General features: G+C 37.7%; 1 protein-coding gene across 2 annotated transcripts in view; it reads right to left on the bottom strand.

The window, feature by feature from the left end:
• The window catches only part of ITGA9 (integrin subunit alpha 9), a 213139-nt gene that overhangs the window by 37724 nt on the left and 152663 nt on the right, over positions 1 to 22752 (bottom strand). For both annotated transcript variants that reach the window (XM_015619749.3, XM_015619751.3), the window contains exons 19-23: positions 16934 to 17020; positions 15471 to 15550; positions 12193 to 12282; positions 9320 to 9428; positions 5887 to 5994 (exon numbers count right to left, since the gene is read on the bottom strand). In XM_015619749.3, coding sequence (XP_015475235.1) covers positions 5887 to 5994; positions 9320 to 9428; positions 12193 to 12282; positions 15471 to 15550; positions 16934 to 17020 — 474 coding nt within the window. The remainder of the gene's footprint in view (positions 1 to 5886; positions 5995 to 9319; positions 9429 to 12192; positions 12283 to 15470; positions 15551 to 16933; positions 17021 to 22752) is intronic.

Raw genomic sequence — 22752 nt, forward strand, 5'->3', positions numbered from 1 at the left:
TGATTTTGGCAGGAAAAGTTTAACCAATGGAAAAATGGTGAATTCTTACACTCACTCCTTCAAAAAGAAGAAAAAAAATTAAAAGAAACATCTGTAGACTTTTTTTTTTCATTCAGTATCTTTAAATAGGAAGAGCTTCCTTTTCTGGTTAGGAAGTTTATAAAGAAACCAACTATATATATATATATTTTTCCACATCTCAGCAAAACTCCTGATTAATACATGATTACTCCTGGTAATCTGCCAATCTTCCTGCTTCCATCATCATTCTGATAACAGATTATTTATATATCCATTGTATTTCATGTCTTTCGTTATCTGAAATTTCCTTTTATCAAAAGGTAAATCAGCCATCTTTTTCAAAATTAGAATTCACATATTCAGCCAAAAAAATAGGTGCTATGGGCCATTCACAAAGTAGCAACATTTTCAGCGGACCCAAAATATTAATCAAACTGCCACACATTTGAAAAGCCATGATTTTTTGGGGGACAGTGTTGCAAAATTTCAATACCTAAGTAATTTGACAAATTTCACTTTAGTTTAGAAGCTGATCATGAGCAGGCCACATTTGGACAAGACTATCGTGTTGCTGTGGCCTCATTTAATATATGGACCACAATGTTTATTTCCCATGTTTCAATGGCCTTGATTTTTATATTATTAGGCTTTCTTGAAAGACAATTATTTTTTTACATTAAAAATGCCTTTTCCAAGAACACCCTCTTTAAAATTAAAAAAAAAACTCTACTGCTTAAACAATACCTTATCACTTTCATTTCTAGAAGATTTGGTCAAAACTGGAAAATGTCAAAAAATTTGTTCAAATCTGGTTTCATCTAAAGATCCCAACTAGGAAGTCACAGAAAAGTTTCTTCCATTTTAAGAAGTTTTGCTCCATTTTCAAGGATGCACTCAGGAAAGCATGGAAAGCTGGAAATGTTGTGAGCTCTGACCAAGGCAGCAATATACCAATTTGTATTATGATGCGGATGGCAAAAACGCTGGGTTTTTTAGGATTTATTTTAGGGTCTTAACTCAGGAGAAATCTTTATTTTATGCCTGGGCAGCCTTTCCTGTATAACAATGGAAACTTAAAAGACAGCAAATTTCCTCTTTGCATTAAGAGTTTCACTCCATCATGCTGACATTAGGAACTCTTTCTGAGCTGCTTTGTGGTAATGCTCCTGTCTAAAGGCAACTGTGCCGTGCTGGAACACAGTGTATGCTTCTACCTCTCCTCACAGCCATCCTAGACATGGCAGATGCACTAGTTTCTCCTGCAAGGGACAGGGCTCCTAGGCAAAGCCAGATTAAGTTGATACATTGAGGTGTACAATTTTCTGTACAAATTCCTGTACAGTACATTCCCTGGAATGAATAATTTCCTTCAGTAATCTTGCTATGCCTTTAAATATGGTGCCAAAATATGTGTATGCCAGTGTGTGTCTAAGTCATTGAAACGAAGAAACTACACGCAAGATGACTAACACAAAGGGCTAAAATAAAACTTGCTGTAAGTGCAGAATGTTCCTGTACAACCTTTCTGTCAAATGAATTGCTGCTGGGAAAAAAAATTTGCTGTATCCAATACTATAAGCAAATATTTCTGTCTTCACATGCTGGGACTGCACATATATGTTTTCAGAGACAAAACCTGAAATGTCAAATGACATAAATAAATAAACCATCTACCAACAAACAAGAGCTTTTTTACATAATTATATCAATATACAGGCTTGCATCTCTATGTGGAGCATGTAGCTGTGAGCTTGACAATCCCATTATATGCCTCAAGGAATATTCATGCCCAACCACACTTTAGAGACCTTTGACAGTCCTTCTTAGCTTAGTTTTAGTATTAAGCACCAGCATTGCAGCAGACAAAGCATCTTATTCCTATGCTAGAAGATAAAACCTACAGATAATAAGCAGAACTTATATTTAAGGTTTTAAAATTGACAATATTTCTTTTATATTCTGTAAGTGAAGAAAAACCTCGATTAATTTGGGACCTTCAATGGAATGAGACAGCAAGCTTTAACTCTTCTCCCTAACTTCTTTCTGCTCCTTACAGACATTACTGTGCAAATGCAGGAAGAAAAAATACATGAGTACTATACAAAATGGTCTTAAAATGTAACTTATCATCAGCCAGCAGTTGTAGCTCTGGGACTGACTCAATTTTGCTTTTTCTCTTTCAGCATTTACAGGAAGAGATCAATGTTTGTTTTACACAGCTTTCCCTAATGAACATGACAAGCATTTCTAGAGTCGCATGCTCAGGCAGCTGTCAACTTAAAAGGCACTGGCAAGTCTGGTAGTGCTTCCCTTGCCCCTGTGGGTCCCTAGCTGGATACACAAAGGAAATTACTGATCTTTCAATTCAAAACCAAAAACATACACAAGTATAATGAGTACAGTTCTTCCGGGAAGAATCAATGGCTCAAAGAGTGGAGAATATACCTTTGTGTTAAGACTAACTTTTCTGCTTCTGCTAACAAGCTGAGGTATTTAATTTATTATGTTTTTAACCTGGATGGCTTTTAACCTTTGCAAGAAAGCAAATACAAAAAAATATAAAAATAAACAGCTACTAATTTGACTTGAGTGTTTCCAAAATATCATTTACCACTGCAGAATCTGAATACTGTCAGAGCTGAAATTTCCTAGCTAAAACTATTTCAAAATTTCTAGTATCTTCTATTCATCAAAAATTTTTAATAGGGAGGAAATTCAATTGTTTTGGGGGTTTTGCCTAGTTTTCTTACAATTATCCATTTTTTGTTCACTTCTGGCTTTTACTGTTGATTCCTTCCCTTTATATATTGGGGGCTTTGACGGGGGGACTGCTGCAGAAACTGCAGTGCTGCTCCCAATAGTCCTTGAATTGTGTCTGAACATCTCTAAGGCAGAACTCCAAATGTCAAAACATCTTCATGATTTGAATTTGTCTCGAACAAAATGTTAAAACAGTTTCTGCTATGAAGCCAAAAGCTCAGAATGGCAGGAACAGAGGAAGCATGAGGGCTGTCATTTCCTCAAAGACCAGCAGATAATACTTCCTATTAACACCTCCCAGAGATACAGACTGTTCCATTGAGCCATATGTGACTGTCTTCCTGCTATTAATTTTTGTGCCTGAAAGACTGCCTCAATCAACACAATATGAGGGAGTTTGCTCCTGAAACTATCTTGTGTAGTTTATGTGTATTTGAGACAAACTCTAGTGCTTTAACTATGCATTTTGACTCATAAATTTCATTGCCTTACTGTGTATCAGAGAAGTGGCAATATAATTACTAGCTTTAAGATAAAAAACCACTATGCCAACACATCCCAAGTGCTGTATCAACAGTGTATTTTAAAGATTACAATTCCTAATCCTATGCATTAATGACAACTATTCTCAAAGTTTTGTCAATACTGACAGCTAGAATGGCTGGATTATAGGCGTAAAGAAAATAATGACACCCGCACTGTTTGAAAGGATCTTTATTGAAGTCTAGATTCTAGGAATAAGCAAAATAAGCAAGAGCTTTAAATATTTAATGACTACACTTACAAAAACTGTCTTGGAATAACAGCTGCTGTAAACCATTTTCTAAAATTCATCTTCTTTTAGATTTGTTTAATTATATCTTTTCCATGAAAAGCTGAAAATCTCCATGATTTTAGTGCCCTTTTCAGTCAATAAAAACTCACTGTGAGAGAGCAGTAGGAAAAGAGAGTGAGATGCCTTCTCTGTTACAATAAATAGTAAGACTTGGGATACATTGGTTCTAGTAAGATTTGGCATACATTGGTTCAGTGCCTGGCTCTGACACAAATTTCCTGTGTGAAGTCAAGCCAACCTCTTGGTGTTTCAATTATGCACCTGTAAAGCAAGGATAACCACTATCCCAGACAGGATTTTCTTGGCTCACATTTCTTAACTGCTACAGGTATTTAGAAAGTCATGTAGGAGAAATGTACTGACCATATACCCAAGTATAGTCAAAATTAATTATATTAGTAATATAAAAAATATTTTAAAAGAAAATAATAATTAAAAATTTATTAGAAATATAAAAAATATGAAACTTCTTTTGACTCATGTAATTTTGTTTATGTCATCATGGTGTTTTTAAGCAACTTAATTGTGGGGCTAAGTTGATAGTCTTATAATTTTTCTCTGTTTGGAAAAGTTCCCCTTTTTCTGAATATTTAAAGATTACCTTGCCTTTTGCCTTGCACCAAAGAAACTGCATCTGGAGGCCAGAAAATCCCCAAGGTTTTAAATTTATAAAAATAAAAAAAAAATTAAAAAATTAGTAGTCAAAATTAGTGGAATGCCAGTGTATCAGGCAGACATCTCTCATAAAAACATACTTGCCTACTACCTGCAAAGAGGTCTCACAACAGCAGTTTAACATTTCTGCAAAAATAAAATTTAAAGTACAATTCAGCCAAATAATGTGCAGAGAAATGCAGCCTGTTGCTGGGGAAAAGCAATACAAACCCTGCTAGCATTTATTACCACAGTGCTCAAGATCACACCACCCAGCTGGGACCATCCTTTAGGATGACTGACTTTAGAGTAGATATTGACATCTGGGGAGATAAAATCCATTAAGAAGATTCCCACCTCTCTTTGGCTGCTGTGAACACACCCTCTCCTAAAGCACACAGAGGCCAGGGAATTAATAAGGAAATGGACCATGATACTTTGTCAGGCAATGTGTCAAAGGTAAAGTGATCTTCTGCATATAAAGCTGGACTAAATAAACATTAAAAGGCAATGTCACAGAAAATGATACATATGCTGGAGAACTAATCAAGTCTGATTGGCGAGTTGACTCCGTTTATACACTACTATTGATTCATACAATATCCCCATAGGTTTCTCAGTCATTCTGTCTTTAGTGCCCATCTGTAAGCCATATCTATATTTATCTCACACCTTCCAACAGCAAAAATCTTGGCAACCTGCTTAGAAAGATCTTTCAGATCTATATTTACACATATTCAGCAAGACTGTTACCTACATAATGGGTAATACTTTTCATCTGAAAGGCTAGAAAAGTAAACAACAACGTGAAAGTATAATACTTCCTTTCATTTATCCCAAAGAGCTGGTTTCATTTCACAAAGGCAGATTACTCTGAATTTCAGCAATAAATTTACCTCAGTAGTAAAGTTTCTGTCTTTTGGCCACCACAGTGTAAATGACAGTATCTTAGGGGTCTAACAAAGGCTTTGAACTAACTAACTAACTAACTAACTAATTGACTAACTATTAGAAAATAAATCTAAGAATTTTTCTATCACAGCATATGTTGTATTTCTTTGAAATTTACAAAATATCATCTTTTGAAAAGCATTGTGTTGAAAGAATAACTTTCTCTATTTTTTACATTTGTTAAAAAAAGACTCAAAAAGAGAAAATTATAACATGGACTATAGCAAAATATATATAGGTAGTGTATTCAGACCTAGCTGATAACCACAATAAAAAACCAGGGAATCTGAGTCAGCTTGATAAAGCATCCTACTGATATTACATACACTCTTTAATCCTCCCTCAGTCAGGAAAAACTGTTTAAGACACAATCCTCTTTGCAGGTGTGACTTGTGGAAGTGTTCTCTAGATTTCCTTCAGCATCAGCCTGACCTAGTTTTACACGGCATTATAAGAAACCAGGAACACACAACTAGCTGTCTTTGCCCTAGGTGAGAGAAAACAAGCAACAGCTGGAGAGGTTCAGCTACTTACTGTCTGGCCACAGATGCAAAGAACCTTTGTCTTAAAAAGAAACTGATTCACTGAGTTTTGGTGAACTTCTTTTTAGTCATCAGTAGCTCTCAGTGCGTTTCTGGGCTCAGAGCACATCGTAACATACTCACCATCATCTGCTGAATATGAAATATTTCAGCTCCAGTGGCAGAGAGGCGGTTTGGAATTGAAATATCAAGAAAAGCTCCAGGAAGAGTGCTTGGTCCAGCATTGTAAACCTGTAAGAGAAAAAGAATTATACAAATAAAATTACATACTTGACTTCTCATAAATGGGAAACTATGGTAGATTCAGAGCTGGGAGTACAGGTAAATTTGAAAAAAATACAAGTACTTTTCAGGCTTTTCAATGTCTTCAGACTAAGACTTCTTTTTCAAATGTCAGAATGAAGACAAAGGATTATCTTACCTAACAGTCTTCAGGCACAGCTCACATACCAAAGGAGAAGCAGTTTTGCAGGGTAATTGCCAGTGATAAATACAAAGAGCATAAAACTTCTTTTTTATATACACAGACGCTGCTAGTGCACTGAGTGTTTTGGTAATTAAATCTAAAAGGTTATAAGAAATATTACTGTCTCAGTTAACATTCTCATTTCCATCTGGTAACCACTGCATGATATTCTGCATATGTTTTCCTTATGGAGCAGAAGCCAAACAATTACTGTGGCTACTGGACTGTGGGTTTTCTGAGTGAGTTGCCAGGAAATGCATGTGAATAATTCCCATTTAAGTTCTGGCATTTTCAATTAAATTATACTTTTAGTAGAAAATATTAGCTTTTTATCACCCCCTGGCCCACAAAATTTCAACAAAAACTCAGAGAATTTCCCATCCACCACTGAAATGTATCCAGTGAAAATTCCAAAATTTATGGGGTTTTGCTGAAGAGAAATAATCCATGGAAAAAATCCAATTAAAGAAAGTTTTCATTTGTATCTGCATTTTTTAATTAGAAAAAATATTTGCTGTTTCTTTACAATAACACAAATACAAATGCATAAAAAATATTGAAGTAAAACATGAAGCCCATTACAGTATTTATCCACACTGAGATACTATTGTGAAAAGGTGTAACATGCAGTTGTTAATTGTGTAAAGTACAAATAATAAAACCAATAGGTTTTCATTCTTCAAACACTGTTTATATTTGAAAAAATGCCTGACTGATAAACAGAATTAGTTTGCAATGCCAAAACCTCACAAAAGCCCAGAGGCTCCAGGCAGTGGAAGGAATCCCATTAGAATGGAGAATGATAAATGCTGCATTAAATACAAACATAATGTTTCATATTAGACATTTTAAAAACTTTGATTATCTCACTAAGATCAGATATGAGGTATTGCAGAAAATGCATTTTCTGGTTCCTTGTTCATATTAGATCTAGTAGAGATTTTCACATATAAAAACTGCATTAAAGGTCCATATTTTTGTAACTCATCTCTTTCTCTTGGTTAAGGAACTATTGTTCTGCTCCATCATTTTTCTCCATGGAGAAGTTAAGTATATGGGAGGAAATAATTGCGCAAAGAGTGATACAAACAATTCTTTGCCTATTGCGAAACTACCTTTTATCTCTGATACACACAGTTACAAAGTTTGCCCCATAAATGGAGAGCAGATGTGTAACTTGTTATGGTATAATTTTCTACTTCTATATGGAAAAAAAATATTAATATTGAAACTGCTAAGTGTGCGCAGGAGAAACAGGAGCATTTGGTAGGACAAATGGTGGCACTGCTGATACATAGATTCTGTCTCCCTTCCCTGTTATCACTTTGCTTTATGTAAAATATTTATCCAGTTAAAGCAAAAGTGCATCCACTCTTCATCTGGATTAACCAATCACCGGGTATGAGGGAGAGGAAGGGAAGAAGACCTATAAACCCCCAAGAAGGAAACCAGAATCACAAGAATTAACAGCCTGGTTCACAAAAGCTTTTATGTCCTGAAATCCTGCTTTCAGTCCTTCAGTAAATAGCTAAGGGCACTGTATGACAGCGGGGGCTTAATAGGTCTGGATCACAATCTGTCCATGGAGGCAGACATGTTATTTGTTATGAGCTGAGTTTTCAGCCTAGGAAAACAGAAAGAAAAAGATAAAACACTATTTTTCACAATAAATGAACCCATCTCTGCATGACTTATCATTCCCTAGTCCCATCTAGTGGTCAAAAAGGATTTGTAGGGCTTGTAATAGATGCTGTTACAGCAGTGAAACACAATGTCAGTTAACTTTGGCCGCATCACAAGGGCTTCTTATTATAAACCATCCATATATTTTGCCACATTAGGAACTCATCTAACTGCCATGTGAAGTGTAATATATACATAACACTTGAATAATGCTGAGATGCTATGAGATGCTATGAGGTATTTATTGAAAGCTTCTCACATCTGTCTTTTTAGTGTCCTCATCTCTTCCCTGCACTGTACTCTTATCAGTAGTGATATAAATATCTTCATACTGGGGCATTTAGCAAGCCTGATATTTTGTTCTCTTGTATAAAGGCTTCCACTCTTTTGCTCAATCACCACGCCACTAAAAAGAATTACTCCTCTACTTTTAACCTGTGACTTCATCCAAGATGTGGCACTTGAGTAACTAGGGCTCTTTACTCATCATGTAAAAAAGGTGAAAGAGAAACAAATGGTAGGAGCTTTTTTCCCTATGGAAATGAAATGCCATGTTTGCAATTCTTGTCATAATATAGTCAGATAATGGACATGTGCCATCACTGCACGCTGTAAATATGGTGTCCAATCAAGAATGCATAGTACAGCATTTCAGCAGGATGCTCTGCCTGACTTGGGGTAAAACAGCTCAAACTAAGCCGTATTTGTGAAAGTTACCCATGATGGATGGAGAAGGGTGGTCAGGCTGCCTTTGGTGTTAAAGGCTGCTTAGGCTGACTCATCAATCCCAAAGGTAAACATTCAGACAGCATTTCCTGACAAAAACTGGTACCAGTGAGGATGTGACAGGCCAAGTTCCTAATAAAGGAATCAATAGGTGATAGTACAGATAACTTGTCTAAAGCTGCTGAGCTGGCACAGCCAGCCTAGAAACACATGAGTGACAGCTGATCGCTTTATACCATAAAAGCTCAGTCCCCCTTTTTATCAGCATGGCCTTCTAACACACCACTTCCAGGGAGAGTCTGGAGATTCTTTCCTTGAGTGGAGATGTCCCTCAAGGTTTCTCCTTGAGGCGGAGCAAAAGAGATTTTGCCCACAGTTGTTGATATGAGTGAGTACACCTATATAACCTTTAGACAAAAACTGCTGACCCAGTTGGGGCTAGGATTGGATCCAGTTGCACCTAGACTCCTCCCTGAAAAGAAGTTTAGAAAGCAAGGGAGTCCTTTCTGAACCTCATAACTCAACAAGAGGGTCTTTATAAACGTCATCCGATGCTTCCATTCTGCCCATGACTGTGATGCAAAATCATGCAAGAAAGCCCATACCACACTCAGAATAAAACAGATACAAAAAGAATGCACTGTCAAGCAGGAAAGCAGTCAATGTAAGGATGAGTTTTACCTGCAGTGTGAAATTGAGAGACTGGAAAAGGCATTCATGGTTTTCCAACTGAACAAAGTTGGACGCTTCCACAGAATCACCATAGAAAAATGAAGTAGGGAAGACTTCTCTGTAAGACCAAGACACAGATTTAGTAAGCAGAATTTGTGACCAAAATGAAATATATTTGTGTCTAGCTGAACTGCACCCCTTGTTTTCTAGTCACATGAAATTCTAAGGGACCATTTTACATTAAACTGGTTTTTGTGATTTGATTTCCTCTTGGCAACATTAGACTACACAAGCAGCATGTCAACCTACCTGGGTTAACATCCCACCAATGAAGCAGACTTCTTTTGATTACTTATGCCTTTTTCTCCTTTCCTATCACAAATCTGTCTCCCTGGGGTCCCCTGCCATGGATGATTTGCACAAGTCCCCTAGCTTGGATTAACACAGGACATCATCGCACTACCAAATTAATCTGAAGAAACACTATCTAAGATGAATACTTTAGGATACATATTCACTAAAGGAACATTTCAATTTATTTAACATTTACATAGCATTTCAGGAATAAACACTTGGTTAATTATTTAAGTTTTACTACCTTTGTCATTAGCAGATGATTAAAGGAAAGATCAGAGGAGGATAACCTGCTTTCAACTAGAGTGGAGCAGTCCAAGTTTCCTCAGCCACTCTTACCATCTAATCACATAGTAAAATTTAGTAGGATTTTATCAAAAATTACTTGGAAGCACAACACAGTGCCTGAAAATCCTGCAGAAGAGAACTAGGAGTGTTTTAAGCATCTTTTATGTCTCCTTCTAGTCTCAGGCTTCTCCATTGTCTGGAAAGGGTCCTGGTGATTTCAGGCAAACCTTAGTTCTCCCTACTGCCTAAAAACTGTGCTTCCTTCCCAGGCTGTCCCCTGGAATCAGAGCACTTTGAGACAGGATTTCAAGCGTGTTTAGTACATTTCCTTTTTTCCTACCTACATCCTGTGCCAGTGATTGCTAGGGGAAACAGTGAAAGACAGATTTTCCCCTCCCATTTACAATGTTATACCAGAAGGCTTCTCCCAAATATGGTACAAGCCATTCTGGGCTATTTATAACGAGGAATGAAGTTTGCACCTCTAGATTCAAATGTAGAACAATTAAGCTAATAAAACAAGCTTCAAAAATATACTGTCCAAAAAAAAAAAAGAGTATTACTAATATTACCATGCCTGAGAATGTGCCCTCCAATAAACCAAACTTTTCTCTGGCCATTGAATTTTTCTGTGAACTTCAATTAACTAAGCCTTGCCTATGAGAAAGAAAAATATAATCCACGTGGGCACTTGGGTGAGGCTTATAAATTCAGAGACCTTGTGCTTTAAAAAGTACATTCTGAAGAAAAAGAAGATAAACCAATTTTTATAATATTTTGGCATAGAGTCTTCTGTAGGTAACAAACAGATCTAAAGACAGAGATGAAAGCATTCATGTCTGTAAAGCTGAATAAAAATCCACCTGTATCAAAGCATCAAGAAACAAGAGCTAAATTTCTAAAATAATTTGTAACAATGGAAGCATTCAAAAACTTCCAGAGCATGCTGCTGACACTGTACTCTCAAGATAGAGATTTTTGTCCTTGCTAGTCATCTTGTGAGGTTTGACAGCGCACTTCCTTTCTCTGGGCAGGCTCAAACATACCTTTTACCCATTCTGACTGCTGTGACAGTAATTAAGGATTTTATTTCTATCCAACAAGATGAGCTTTACGAGGTAAAACCCAGGCTAGGCCTTTAATCTGAGTTTATTCCGCTTTTCAATCAAATCACATGTCAGTGCAGGGGTTTTTTCCTACACATGTTGCACAGTGGTCAAGGGAATATTTGACTTCTACTGATGCCAACCTGCACTGGTCATTTAGACAATACCTGTAGTCTGGAGGTTGCCATAGATGGTGGCCAGGACAGACACTGACCCTCTGGGGACACTATTGATGAGTTTTCACTTCCCCAGTTTAGGAATTAATGCCAGCTTTCTCAGTCTACATGAATACTAATTAATCTCCAGTGATCAGGTCCTCCAATTCCAACTCAAAGCATTGTTTATGCTAAAGAATGGTCTGACTGTCAAGGCTGACCACAAATCTTTCATTCTAGGCTTAAGATTATGAAGTCAAGTGGAAGGAAAGAGCCTCAAGTACAAAGGCAGGAACTCGTACATGTGCAGCCTTAGGGAGTGGACACAATGGCTATATGTTATGCAAGTATTTCAGTCAAAGAGTGAGTGATGCTCTGCAGTTGGTAGTCAGATGCCTCACAGACTAGGGAATAGGGGAAATAGGAAAATAAACAGAAGCAGAAGCAAATTCTGCTTGTGAAATTAAACAGAAAGACAAACAGCTAGACTTCACCAATCTTCTTAAAATTCCAGAACATTTGACAGTAACCTTTGGCCTGGTGACTCTCGACCGTTTCCTTAAAGACATCCTCTAAGGAACAAGATGTGGTTTACTTGTTGTTTTTAAATTTAGTTTTAAGGTCCATCATATCCACAGCATCACTTGAATTCAAACACAATCACTAAAATACCTACTATAAATGTGATGGTAACACATATAAATGTGATGGTAATTAATTAGCATTAATTAGGAAGTAGTGGAAATGAGGTACAGTCTTGAAATGAATAAAATTTCCAGATACTGAATGAGATTGTCTGAATGATCAGAGTCCAGGAAACAAGGAAAAATCAACAATCTGGCTACATGTAAACAAAGAGAAGAATTAATTTTTTCACTGGAAGACACTCAGATGTTATTCCTAGGATGATGATGACTATGATGTTGATGAAAATTATTATTTTTGTTGTTTTTGTTTTCATTTGGTGACTGATACTTACCCATTGACAGATGAGTCCACTTCATGCATCAGGGGCACTGACAGGATTAGAGTGTTATCATGCAGACATTCAGCACGTTCTAGGTTTCCACTATGCCAGAAAAGAAAAATAAACAATCTGCAAATCAACAGCCTTTGCAATATATCACGGTTTCACAGTTACCATCTCTTTGCCTTCTACTCCGAGCCTCTCTATTTGAGTCATATCAGCTCCTTCAGAATGTTCACCCAACCTTGGATAGGGCACACACAAAAAAAGCATGAGTTCTGTGGCTGTGACATGAATAGGCTTATAACAAAAAAAAAAAGTATATTGGAACAAGATGTGAATTCAAATGTCTGTGGGAAACCACAGCAACTATCATACACAGTGGAAAGAAACAAGAACATTTAGACCTCCACACAAGAGCTCATTTTCTCCCAGTCTGACTGCACATCAGTTTGTGAGGGATATACACACCTCACAGACAGTCTCACTAAATGAAAGAATGTTTTCAATGTACCTTCACTGTACTATAGCACCAATTTGCTGCCACTGCAAGCAGTTTTTTGGGCAAGACCCTTGTAGTGAACTCGCCATAACTTTGCCGCAATTCCACTCTCTCTTTCCTCCTCTTCCTGTACTTAGCTGCCAAAATGAAAGCACTTCTACTCCTCAAAAGCAGTTGCCTCAGCCAGTCAAAACCAAAAAGAAGAAAGAGAAAAGTGAGCAATTATCTCTCACTTGAGTCAGTTTGTTTCAGTGTGAATACTTTATGTATGAAGTCTGTGAAAGGTTCCTGTAATGCATGTCTAGCACAAAAAACTGCAACTATTCTAATTCTGATGATGAGTCTACTTGTTGGGTGACAGCTCAGAACAACGATCTTGAAAGATATGTCACATGTATTTCCAATTTCTTCAGCAGTGACTCTGGAATCACTTTTGCCTTGCAGTTTATTGTATTTACTCACAAATCACACTGGCAAAACAAAATATACGATCATATTATTTGAGGAGAGTATCACAGAGACAACAGCAGGCAGTCCCAAGTGATACCATGCAGAGTATGAGTTGCCCAGATTATAAAAATAGAGTCTGATGGCTACATACATGCTCAGATACAGCTCAGCTTTCTGCAACTGACACATTGCATATGTCTATATGCAGTAAAGCTATGGCCCAGACAGAAAACCCAGACACTTTCACTCCTGGGAAAGAACCCCACTTAATAAAAGCTTTTCATCTGAATAGGCTCAAAGAAGAGTCCAAAATGGAGACATTTCTCATCCAACATAAATACCAATATATCAGGGTGGCAAACAGAATAAGCAAGTAGAATTCTATACAGGGTTCATGGATATGTTCTTATCTGTCTCAAATGGAGTAAAGGTACTGTGAAAAAAGAACACAACTCAGTGAATCTAGCTCTAGAAAAACAGTTCATACCTGGAAACAAAGAAAGTTTGTTATTTTTTTAAGAACAACCGAATAGTGTAAGAGCAATATAATGTAATGTTTACTTCTTTCTCCAATTGTTCCAGTATTGAACCAGTCTCTGTCACAGATTCTACTGCCAAATTTGCAGCTACACTGGAAGGCTCAAGTAGACACTTGAGGGGCAACACTTGCTGTCCCATGACAGCATGACATAGCTTCCCTGTCCAGCTATTTCTGCCTGACTAGCTCCAGTTATGTGTGGAAACAATGTCCTCGCCAATTGCAGTCTGACTGCAGCATGAGTACTGCCTCTCAATTTCCTTATCATTGACTTTACCTCAGGGTTCCCTGAAACTGTTGTGGGAGAAAGATTTTGTTACACTCATTTGACAGCGAGGGAATTGAGCAATTTGCCTAAAGTCACAGAGAAAATGAGGGTAATCAGCATTGAGATCTACACTACTCTCTTTGGAGGTTCAGCTAAATCCTTCAAAACACAACTATCCTCTCTTAACCTTCTACAATGAGAAACTTTCTCATAACACCTCTAAGCATTCACTCAATGTGTAACAATTACTGTTTATTTCCTTGCTCACCTAAAGGCACAGACTAACACTTCTCACTGGTAGGGTACAGAAATATAATAAGTGAGGTTACAGAGGGAAGTCCTGTGATATCCAAAGTTGGGCAAATTTAAAGCACTGTTGACCCATCCTTGCACCAGCTGGCATTCATCCAGCAGATACTGATGACTCTGACTGAGAAGCATCACAGGGTCATCTGAACACATGATGAACTTCTGATGGAGAATAAAACCTCACTAACAGGCAAGACATAGTGACATGTCTCACTTTGAGTGTCTCATACCAGTTCTACGTGCTGCAGGATCTTGTTCCCACCTACAGCTGTTACTGCAGGGGAGAACTATGCCTTATGAGAGCAATTACTCAGCAGCTGCTACATCTTATCTCTCATCTCTAGATTTTTGTAGAGGTGTCATCCCATTTGGGAGGAGAATTCAGGCTGAAGATCCTGATTTGGATACATAAGGATATGAAGTTGGCTCATTTACATAGAAAATGGGAGGAGGAACTAGTCAAACACCCAACACATCAAAGCAGCAGATCATGGCCAGTGTTAACGTAGCTGCACATTGGTTCCCTTACAGACATTGACAGTACTTGTGACTGAATCATCTGTGCTCTTCATGGTATGTCATCTTAGAAGGCACAGAGCATGTGTCACACCTTTTATCCTGCCTGAGACAAAATGCCTATACATGCATACTTGGCAACACCCTACCCCAATGCCTATTTCAAGTGCCCTTTGGGAAGTACCCTATCCAGATGTTTTCCACAGTCTGTCACAGCTCACTGAAGATCCAAAGGGAGGAAAAAATAAATATGTGACTTTAGAGCCCGACAGTGGGGTCCTTGCCCCATAAAAAGCATTTATCTTTTTTGATTTGCATCCCAGCATGTTTATTTCATTCAAATGCTGGAATGAATAGATTTATCTTGTATTGATCATCAACCACAGGTGAGCGGACCTTGATACATGGCCCAAAGTGATGAACACTGAAACACAAGACCCTTTCAACTGAGGGAATACAGAATGAGCCTTCAGATTTGCAACTGCCTGGCAAAGAAAATGTATGTATGTATGATCCTACCTCCTTTTTCAGGAAGCTTCAATACATAGTTCCTCTGCATCACCAAAATACATGCATTTAGCCCCAGTAATTTAACCTAATTTACTACACATACACATATCTACAGCTAATATCATGCAATTGCCAAGGACATGCAATGCACACTTCATGTAACACAGCATATCCATTTCATCCAGATGTCCCCTTACCTTTGGGCAGAGACAAGGAAGGTAAGTGTTTCTTCCTGCCCGGTCAAGTGGCTTGTGTCAAAGATCACACTGAACTCGTACTGCACAAAAAAAGAGCAGTATTTAGAGACACTGCATATTGTTTCAAATTGTATTTATTCTGAAACTTTATTTATATTTTACTGGACTAATTTTACAAGAGTAGCATATTTGGATACATGTAGGAGCGTTTCCTCTACTGCAAATCAGCTTTTAAGTCTTAGTAATTATGTTTCTCTTCAAATACTATAGAGTTTGGGGTTTCCTTCATTATGAGAAGGCCTTTACTAGAAGGCCTTTACTTTGCCATTCAAACATATTTCTTGAGGAGATCATCTACCTGGGAATGAGTCTTCCAGTAGAGGAGGATCACTACCTGAAACAATCTCTGCACTATTCTATATGATATTTGCCGATGAAGAGATCTTTTGGGGGAATAAAGGCAGGGTCATAGGCCTGTACTTGGAGGCCTATGTGGCACAAGCTAAAGCAGCGTTCTGGACACCCATCATAATGGGTGAAAACAGATGCTAATTTTGAAATAAGAATTTTACTTTGATGAATAACTTCTTCATGTGATTTTTCTGCCTAACTCCAAAATAGACTTTGGCCAAGTGAAAGAGTGTCCAAATTCATTGTAATTTCAGTGGCTTACATTATTACATTCTAGATAATATTTTGCCACTGCATGTACTTTTTTTCAATTCCGTTTAAAATATTTTTTACTTTTATTTTTTTAGGATGAAAGAGTCAATTATAAAAACAGAAAAAAAACAACCCAAAACCTTTTATGTTGGGTCAAAGAATATATCAATTCAAATGTAAGGGATTCGCTTTTGAAATTGAGACTTTATGAAAAATTTTGGATCCATTTTTTCAGGTCATCCTTAAGTTACTCGTCATTTTCTCACCTTTCTTGGTTGGTCATATATATAGATCATTTTAGTGGCAGAAAGAACCCAGCTGTATTTTTAAACATTATGGTAAAGTGTATCTTCTTTTATGGAACAAAACCCTCTTTAAAAAATCTACCAGAAGACCACAGGATGAAAAAGTCATTAGTGCATTTTCATTGTCATTTGTATAAGTCCAGCTGCACTTTAATGTGAAAGAAGACAAAAAAAACTCACATAGCAACATAAGTAAGATAGGGAGTCATTTTCTGCAGAGGAAATATGTAAGTTTTTCACAGCTGCAACTCTTGCACCATTTTTCAAAGCCATTTTATTGCAGTGCCCTGGGCACTGTCATTGGCTCTCTCTGGTGGGAAAGAGGATAGCTAGTCTCTGTAACTGTGAGAGACTTGGATATCTGGCTTAACAAGCTAGATAAAGTATCAATCACAGACATTTAACAGAACAGTTGGCTTTCCAGCCACTCCTTGGAGACAGAGGTAAATGAACCATTATTCTGCAAATTGCAACAGAAAAAAATCACAACATTACCGTAGATTTGGATCTCATGAAAGGAAATCCCACACTGCACTTGAGGAAATCTGCCTCCAGTAATTCACAAGCAATGCCCAGCTCCTCCTACAAGAAAATAAAAAAGATCATGATATTATAGATTTGGGGAGAAAAAGAAGATTGCTAATAAACAGCAATGTGATGAAGTACCATAGAAAATTAAATATTTCCCATCATAGCACTGTGTTAAACTTCCTTATTCCACATAAGTCAGACCAGCATTGGGAAGAAGACAGCCATCAGAACCTTGCTCTAAGAGACAGATCATGAGGAAATAATTATTATCATTACTAAACACACTGAAGTCAGGGGATTAGCACAAATTCTTGGATAACTCAGTTCTTCCCTCCATTTATTAAAATAAATCTTTCAAACTATCCAGAATATAGGTTTCCTAAGGTAGTTTTTCCAGGTTTCCAGGTCTCCAGGTTCACCTGTACCGTAAAGAGAGAACAGTGTTGGGAGCCAGTGACCAAACCATGCCATACACAGATGCAAAAGAGAAAGTTAATCTGATTCTGGTGACATTCAATGGTCTGATCTCTTGCTTCTGGTCCACAAAATGAGTCATGCTGATATGGATACTAACCTTTTATAGTGAGACAGTGGTGGCATAGATAAGGTAGAGGAATGAGCATCACCTCATGCTGAACATTGACTGTGGACAGTCAATAACTCAAATGCAAAAAGTTAGAGCAGCCCTATCCTGCTTGACTCATGACTCTACTACAGCAGAAAATCTGGTGAATGAAGAGTGTTTCATTTGTCCATAAAATAAGTGCCTAGGTCCAGATAAGCATGTTCTCATTGCAAGATTATCAGGGAAGAGTTTAATATTCTTCCACTGTGGGCAAGTTCATCTCACTAAACTTTAGGAGTGTGACTCAGCTCTGGAATATGATACACACTTTTAAGAGTCTACAAAGTAAGTGACTGCTATGTGATTTCCATGTCACTGCTCCCATGGCAGTAAAAAGGACGTAGAAAACAGTTCAGCAGACTACATGCAGGTTGATAGACTGGGTTGGATACCTCTCTAGGCCTTACTGTTGATTAGATCATCACCTGAACTATAGTGCTTATTGGTATGTGCTATAATACCAATGCCTAAATTTTAGATATCTCAATCTAGAAATAATTTTATTCCAGACACGCAGCTGAGAATCTCTTTGCTACAGAACATATGATTTATTTGACCTATTTTCAGTATTTACAGCACTTTGCAAAGCTCACGCTCATTTCCTGAGTTACTTCAAGTATGCACTTAAAAGTTACATTCTCAGCTGGAACAAACACGAGTGGAAGGAGCTTCCTGAGCCATGCACTTGGGTTATAAGCATCTCCAGGAAATGCCTCTCGGCCTTTCACATTCTGACCTGAGAACAGCATTAGTTGTTCTAATTAATTAATTAATTAATGCCCTACAGACATTTAGCCTCAAAAATCATCTTTCAAATCAGGGCACATTATTTCTGGAAAATGATAGATCAAATGCTATCTTTCTTACCTGACTCAGACAGTATTTCACTGGTTTCATGAGAAGCAAAAATAATGTAAGGAGAAAATCAGTGCACACCTGGAGATGCCTAATGGAGTGACATTACTGCAATACTACTAAAATGCCAGAGGAGTGGCCTAACCATTCAGTTTCTCTACGGATTTGCTTCCTTGCAATCTTTAGTAGGCTTCCATTTCTGGAAATACGAAAGATGGCACTGCTTAGCAAATCAAGTATCTAGCTTCAATAGTACAGAGCTACCAACCACATATGCGTTAGATTTTCTCCTCTAAACAAACATGAACTAGAAAAACAAGTGTTTCATGAGCAAAGCATCCCTTTCACTAGCCTTTTCCTCTCAGGAATCTGGAAGGTTCTCCAGTTTTATGAGTGATCAAGAGAACACAATGTCTGAGCAGCTGCATAACCAAATGAAAAATTTCACAGCTGTTTCCTCTGAAAACATTCTTGGTTCTGGGTCATTCAAATGTCCCTTGCTAACTGGGGCAAACTGTGAACTCTCTTCCATCAATGCCTAGCCTGTGTTCTTTCAAGAGCGGTTTCTAATTACACAGCTGTCCAGTGTGGTGACAGTGACCAGACAGACCCAAAAGACTGTCTCCTCTCCTCAAGGCCGTATCTTTCAGAGATGTCAAAGACCAGGATAACTGAGAGAACCCTCATATTGATAAGAGAAGAAGAGCACTCCTTCTTCATTTTGCCCATTGATGTCTTTGCAGACCAGACAGCTGGCAGACAGATGCCCATGGTTTTACTGCCTGTAAAAGGAAATTACAAGATAACGTTGAATTCACTGGTTTTGCTATTGATGCTTGGAAAAGTTCAATGGATGCAGGAGGATTGACTTAAATTACTTTCTGGCTTCATTAGTGTACTGTCCAGTTTTATGATTAATAACATTACTGAAGTTCAGAGTGGAGAGTATGAAAAAATTATTCCCTGAGAAGGTGGTTGATCACAGCAACAGGCTCTCCAGAAAAGTGGTCAGGGCACCAAATCTGTCAGAGCTCAGAAAGTATCTGGAGAGTGTTCTAGGTTATATGGTTTAATTAGGGAGTCCTATAAGGAGCAGGGAATTGGAGTTAGTGATCTTTATGGGTCCCTTCCAACTTGAGTGATTCCAGTAATGGTGCACAATAAAACTTTTCAATGCTAGGAAACAGCAAAAATAAGTTTGGCTGCATCCAAACCATAGTGGTTCAGCCTCTCACAAATTTATAAATTATAGGCTACCCAGAAAACTTTTCCCATAGACTCCTTGGCTTGCTCTGTGATTAAGATGGAGAAGCTCAGTTAATGAGTAAATATTTTGGTTTTCCTTCACTGCTCACTGTTTAGCTTCAGGCTTCAATTTCAGTGTGCTGTTCTGGAGGGAGAGAAAATTGTTTCTTTATGTGGTTTCCTACGGTGGTCAGCTCTCAAACTCAATTTTAACACTGTTCCAGGAGGCTGAAGGGTTGGTGCTGTCTTATCTTACAAATAGGGAACAGCAGTGCAACTCGGGGCTTAGAGAAATTTGAGATACCACTTCTTGCTGATGTTAGGTCATGCTTTTAGTGAGCAATGCTTCTCTATGACTATACAGACCATTTGAAAAACTCAGCTTACTGCATGAGCTTTATAGCAGTTCCTAGTTAGCATAGAAGTCATAGCCGAATGGGTTGGCTGCTTCCCTTCCAACAATATAGTGTGAAGCTTTAACAGGAAAACTTTCTTTCTGAAACATTTTAGAGTGTTACATACTCTTAGTCAACCAAATAAACAGTCAGATAATTAGTCAAATAACTGTATTATTACTTCATCGCAAATGTTGACCTGGTTATGAGAAATATGAAGCTCAGGCTGGCTCACAGTCTGTTTCTCAAAGTTCTGATCACAGAAAAAAAGGTTGCTCATCATTACAACATGAGCAATGAAACAGTCAAGTTGAAGATGTTGAAACTTCCTCAGCCTCATCTTGATTTACCATTTTGAAATCAGACCCAGTATGGGCTTCTTCCCAAGTGAGTCTTGTATAGCTTGTATGGGATGACTTACTGACTAGCCAGTACAACCTGACCATTCTCCCCCTCATTTATGTCCAACCAAAATCCTCTAATCTTCCTGAGGCTGATTTGGCAGTTCATTTAATCATATTTAGTTTTTATTTTTCCCACCCTTAGCATCATTCATTTCTTTCCTGAAGGTAGAACAACTCCTCTGAACTGATGTTGGCCTTGGCTTCAATCCAGAGTCATCAGTCCACTCCTTCAACTTTCTCCCCACTCATCTCCACCCATGAGTGGTTGCAAGCTCCTTGCCTAAAACATCTCCTTAAGTAATCTTCCCCAGCCCATTAACTGCCCTTCAACACTGGTATTCCAATACCAGGCTTTTATCTATCTGACAACTCTTCTACCATATTATGACTACCAGCAAAAGCAAGCATTCAGAAAAGTACAGGACATTTGTGTTATTTTGCATTAACCAGTGTTCTCACAGAGAAGGTGTGAATTCAACTATTCTAACACTCATTTATGACCTGCTAGCTTTTTGCTTTTCTAAGCACACAACTTACAAGTAGATGCTGCATCTGCAGTGTCAACAAGGAGATGCAACAGAGCAATACTACACATGAGAAAAGGATATGCCAGATGTGGCTTTCAATAGAAAGTTATATTAATTTCTGAACTTAAGGTAATTTTTGTATTGTGAGGAATACTGCTGACTATCTGTGCCAGAGTTCACATCATACTTTTAAAAACTCTTCTGATTACTTGTTATTTTTTAAGGAACTTTTGATTAAAACCAATGAAAGGCATTAAAACTTCACTGAGGAATTATTAAAATAATCTGTATATTTTTAAAAGGGAAAAAAACTCAAGTTGCTAGAAAATACATTTGCCAGCAGTTTATATTTCTCTTTCCTTAGCTATACTCAAATTAAAGGTCTTTTTTTTTATTGTTGTTCAAACTGAAAAAAATCCTCGCGAATCTTGGCTCCTAGTGCATATATTCTGGAACTGATGAGAAAATGTCCTGGAAGTCTTGATAATATGTTGGCAGAACAGTCCTGTTTTGAAGATGTTGAAAATTTACTTAACTTGTTAGGATCTTTTCTTGTGCTGCTGCTTGTTTTCCAAAGGATACAAAAGCAGAATGACAGAGTGAGTTCCGAAGAACCCTGTATCTGTTGTCAGAGCACACACTCTTGTTCTGTGATGCCTGCCTGTGAACCGGTGCACTTAACACCACAGAGGATTGTGAACAGTATCTTCATCCAAGAAGTCTTAAAATAATTATCCTAAGAATATATCACAAGGGAGGGCTACTTACACTGTCCATCTCATGCTATGCTGAGTCTCCAAAGCTAGGTACTATGCATCTACCTACTATAGCTTCTCTGGCATATAGACTTTATCCCCACTAGCTACTTGGAAGTTCTCTGACTTGCACCAAAGGTGGAGGCTTGCACTGGGAAAAATTGCTAAATTTGTACAGTTTTTTATTCTCATCATGGACCCTGACTAAAAGGCATACTTATTCCTCAGTAATTTCAATGTGAACTTTTTATGAGAAGGGATGATGCTTTCCCAAATGAGAGTTTAGATGAACATCTGGATATTTTTTTTTCCACACAATAGGACAATTATATAGGCTTGACCTGCATTTTAAGAACTTCTTACTTTTGGGAGATATCACAAAACATATGTCTGTTCACAGCTGGTAATCTGCTTCCTATACACATGGTTTGCGAAGCTGGGTAAAACAAACATGTCAGGAACCTAAAATAAAGATTCTCTTTGATGATGTTTGAAATGGCTCCTTCAAATCACTCTTCATGATCTTGGTCTAAGCCCTCCAGCTGTGCTATCAACAACTCATGGGTTTCTCTAGGATTTGGAAAGCAAAATTTTTATTTTGCTCCTACTTATCTCTCCCTGCCTTGCAGTTCACTAAATGCCTTCATGGAGGCTTCAAGGATATAAAGATGTACCAATTAATTTAACAGCTACTCCTGTTAGCTACTCCTGAACATACAAATGAACTTTCCACAGCAACTGAGGTACAAAATGATGTGGGTCACAGTTATCCACATATGCAGTGCAATTAGGTATGCCTCAGCTCATAAAAGGCTAGGGATTTTTTTTCAAATAAAAAATCTGACTTTGACTGAGTTTCGTTATGACTGACAGCTAGTACAGCTCAGCATAATTTAATCTTGGAGGCCCCCTCATGTGCATACAGCTTAGTTGTTCTAACACAAAATTCCACAGATACCACACTTTCCTCTAAAATA

The sequence above is a fragment of the Parus major genome, chromosome 2, assembly GCF_001522545.3.
Source record: "Parus major isolate Abel chromosome 2, Parus_major1.1, whole genome shotgun sequence".
NCBI lineage: Eukaryota > Metazoa > Chordata > Aves > Passeriformes > Paridae > Parus > Parus major.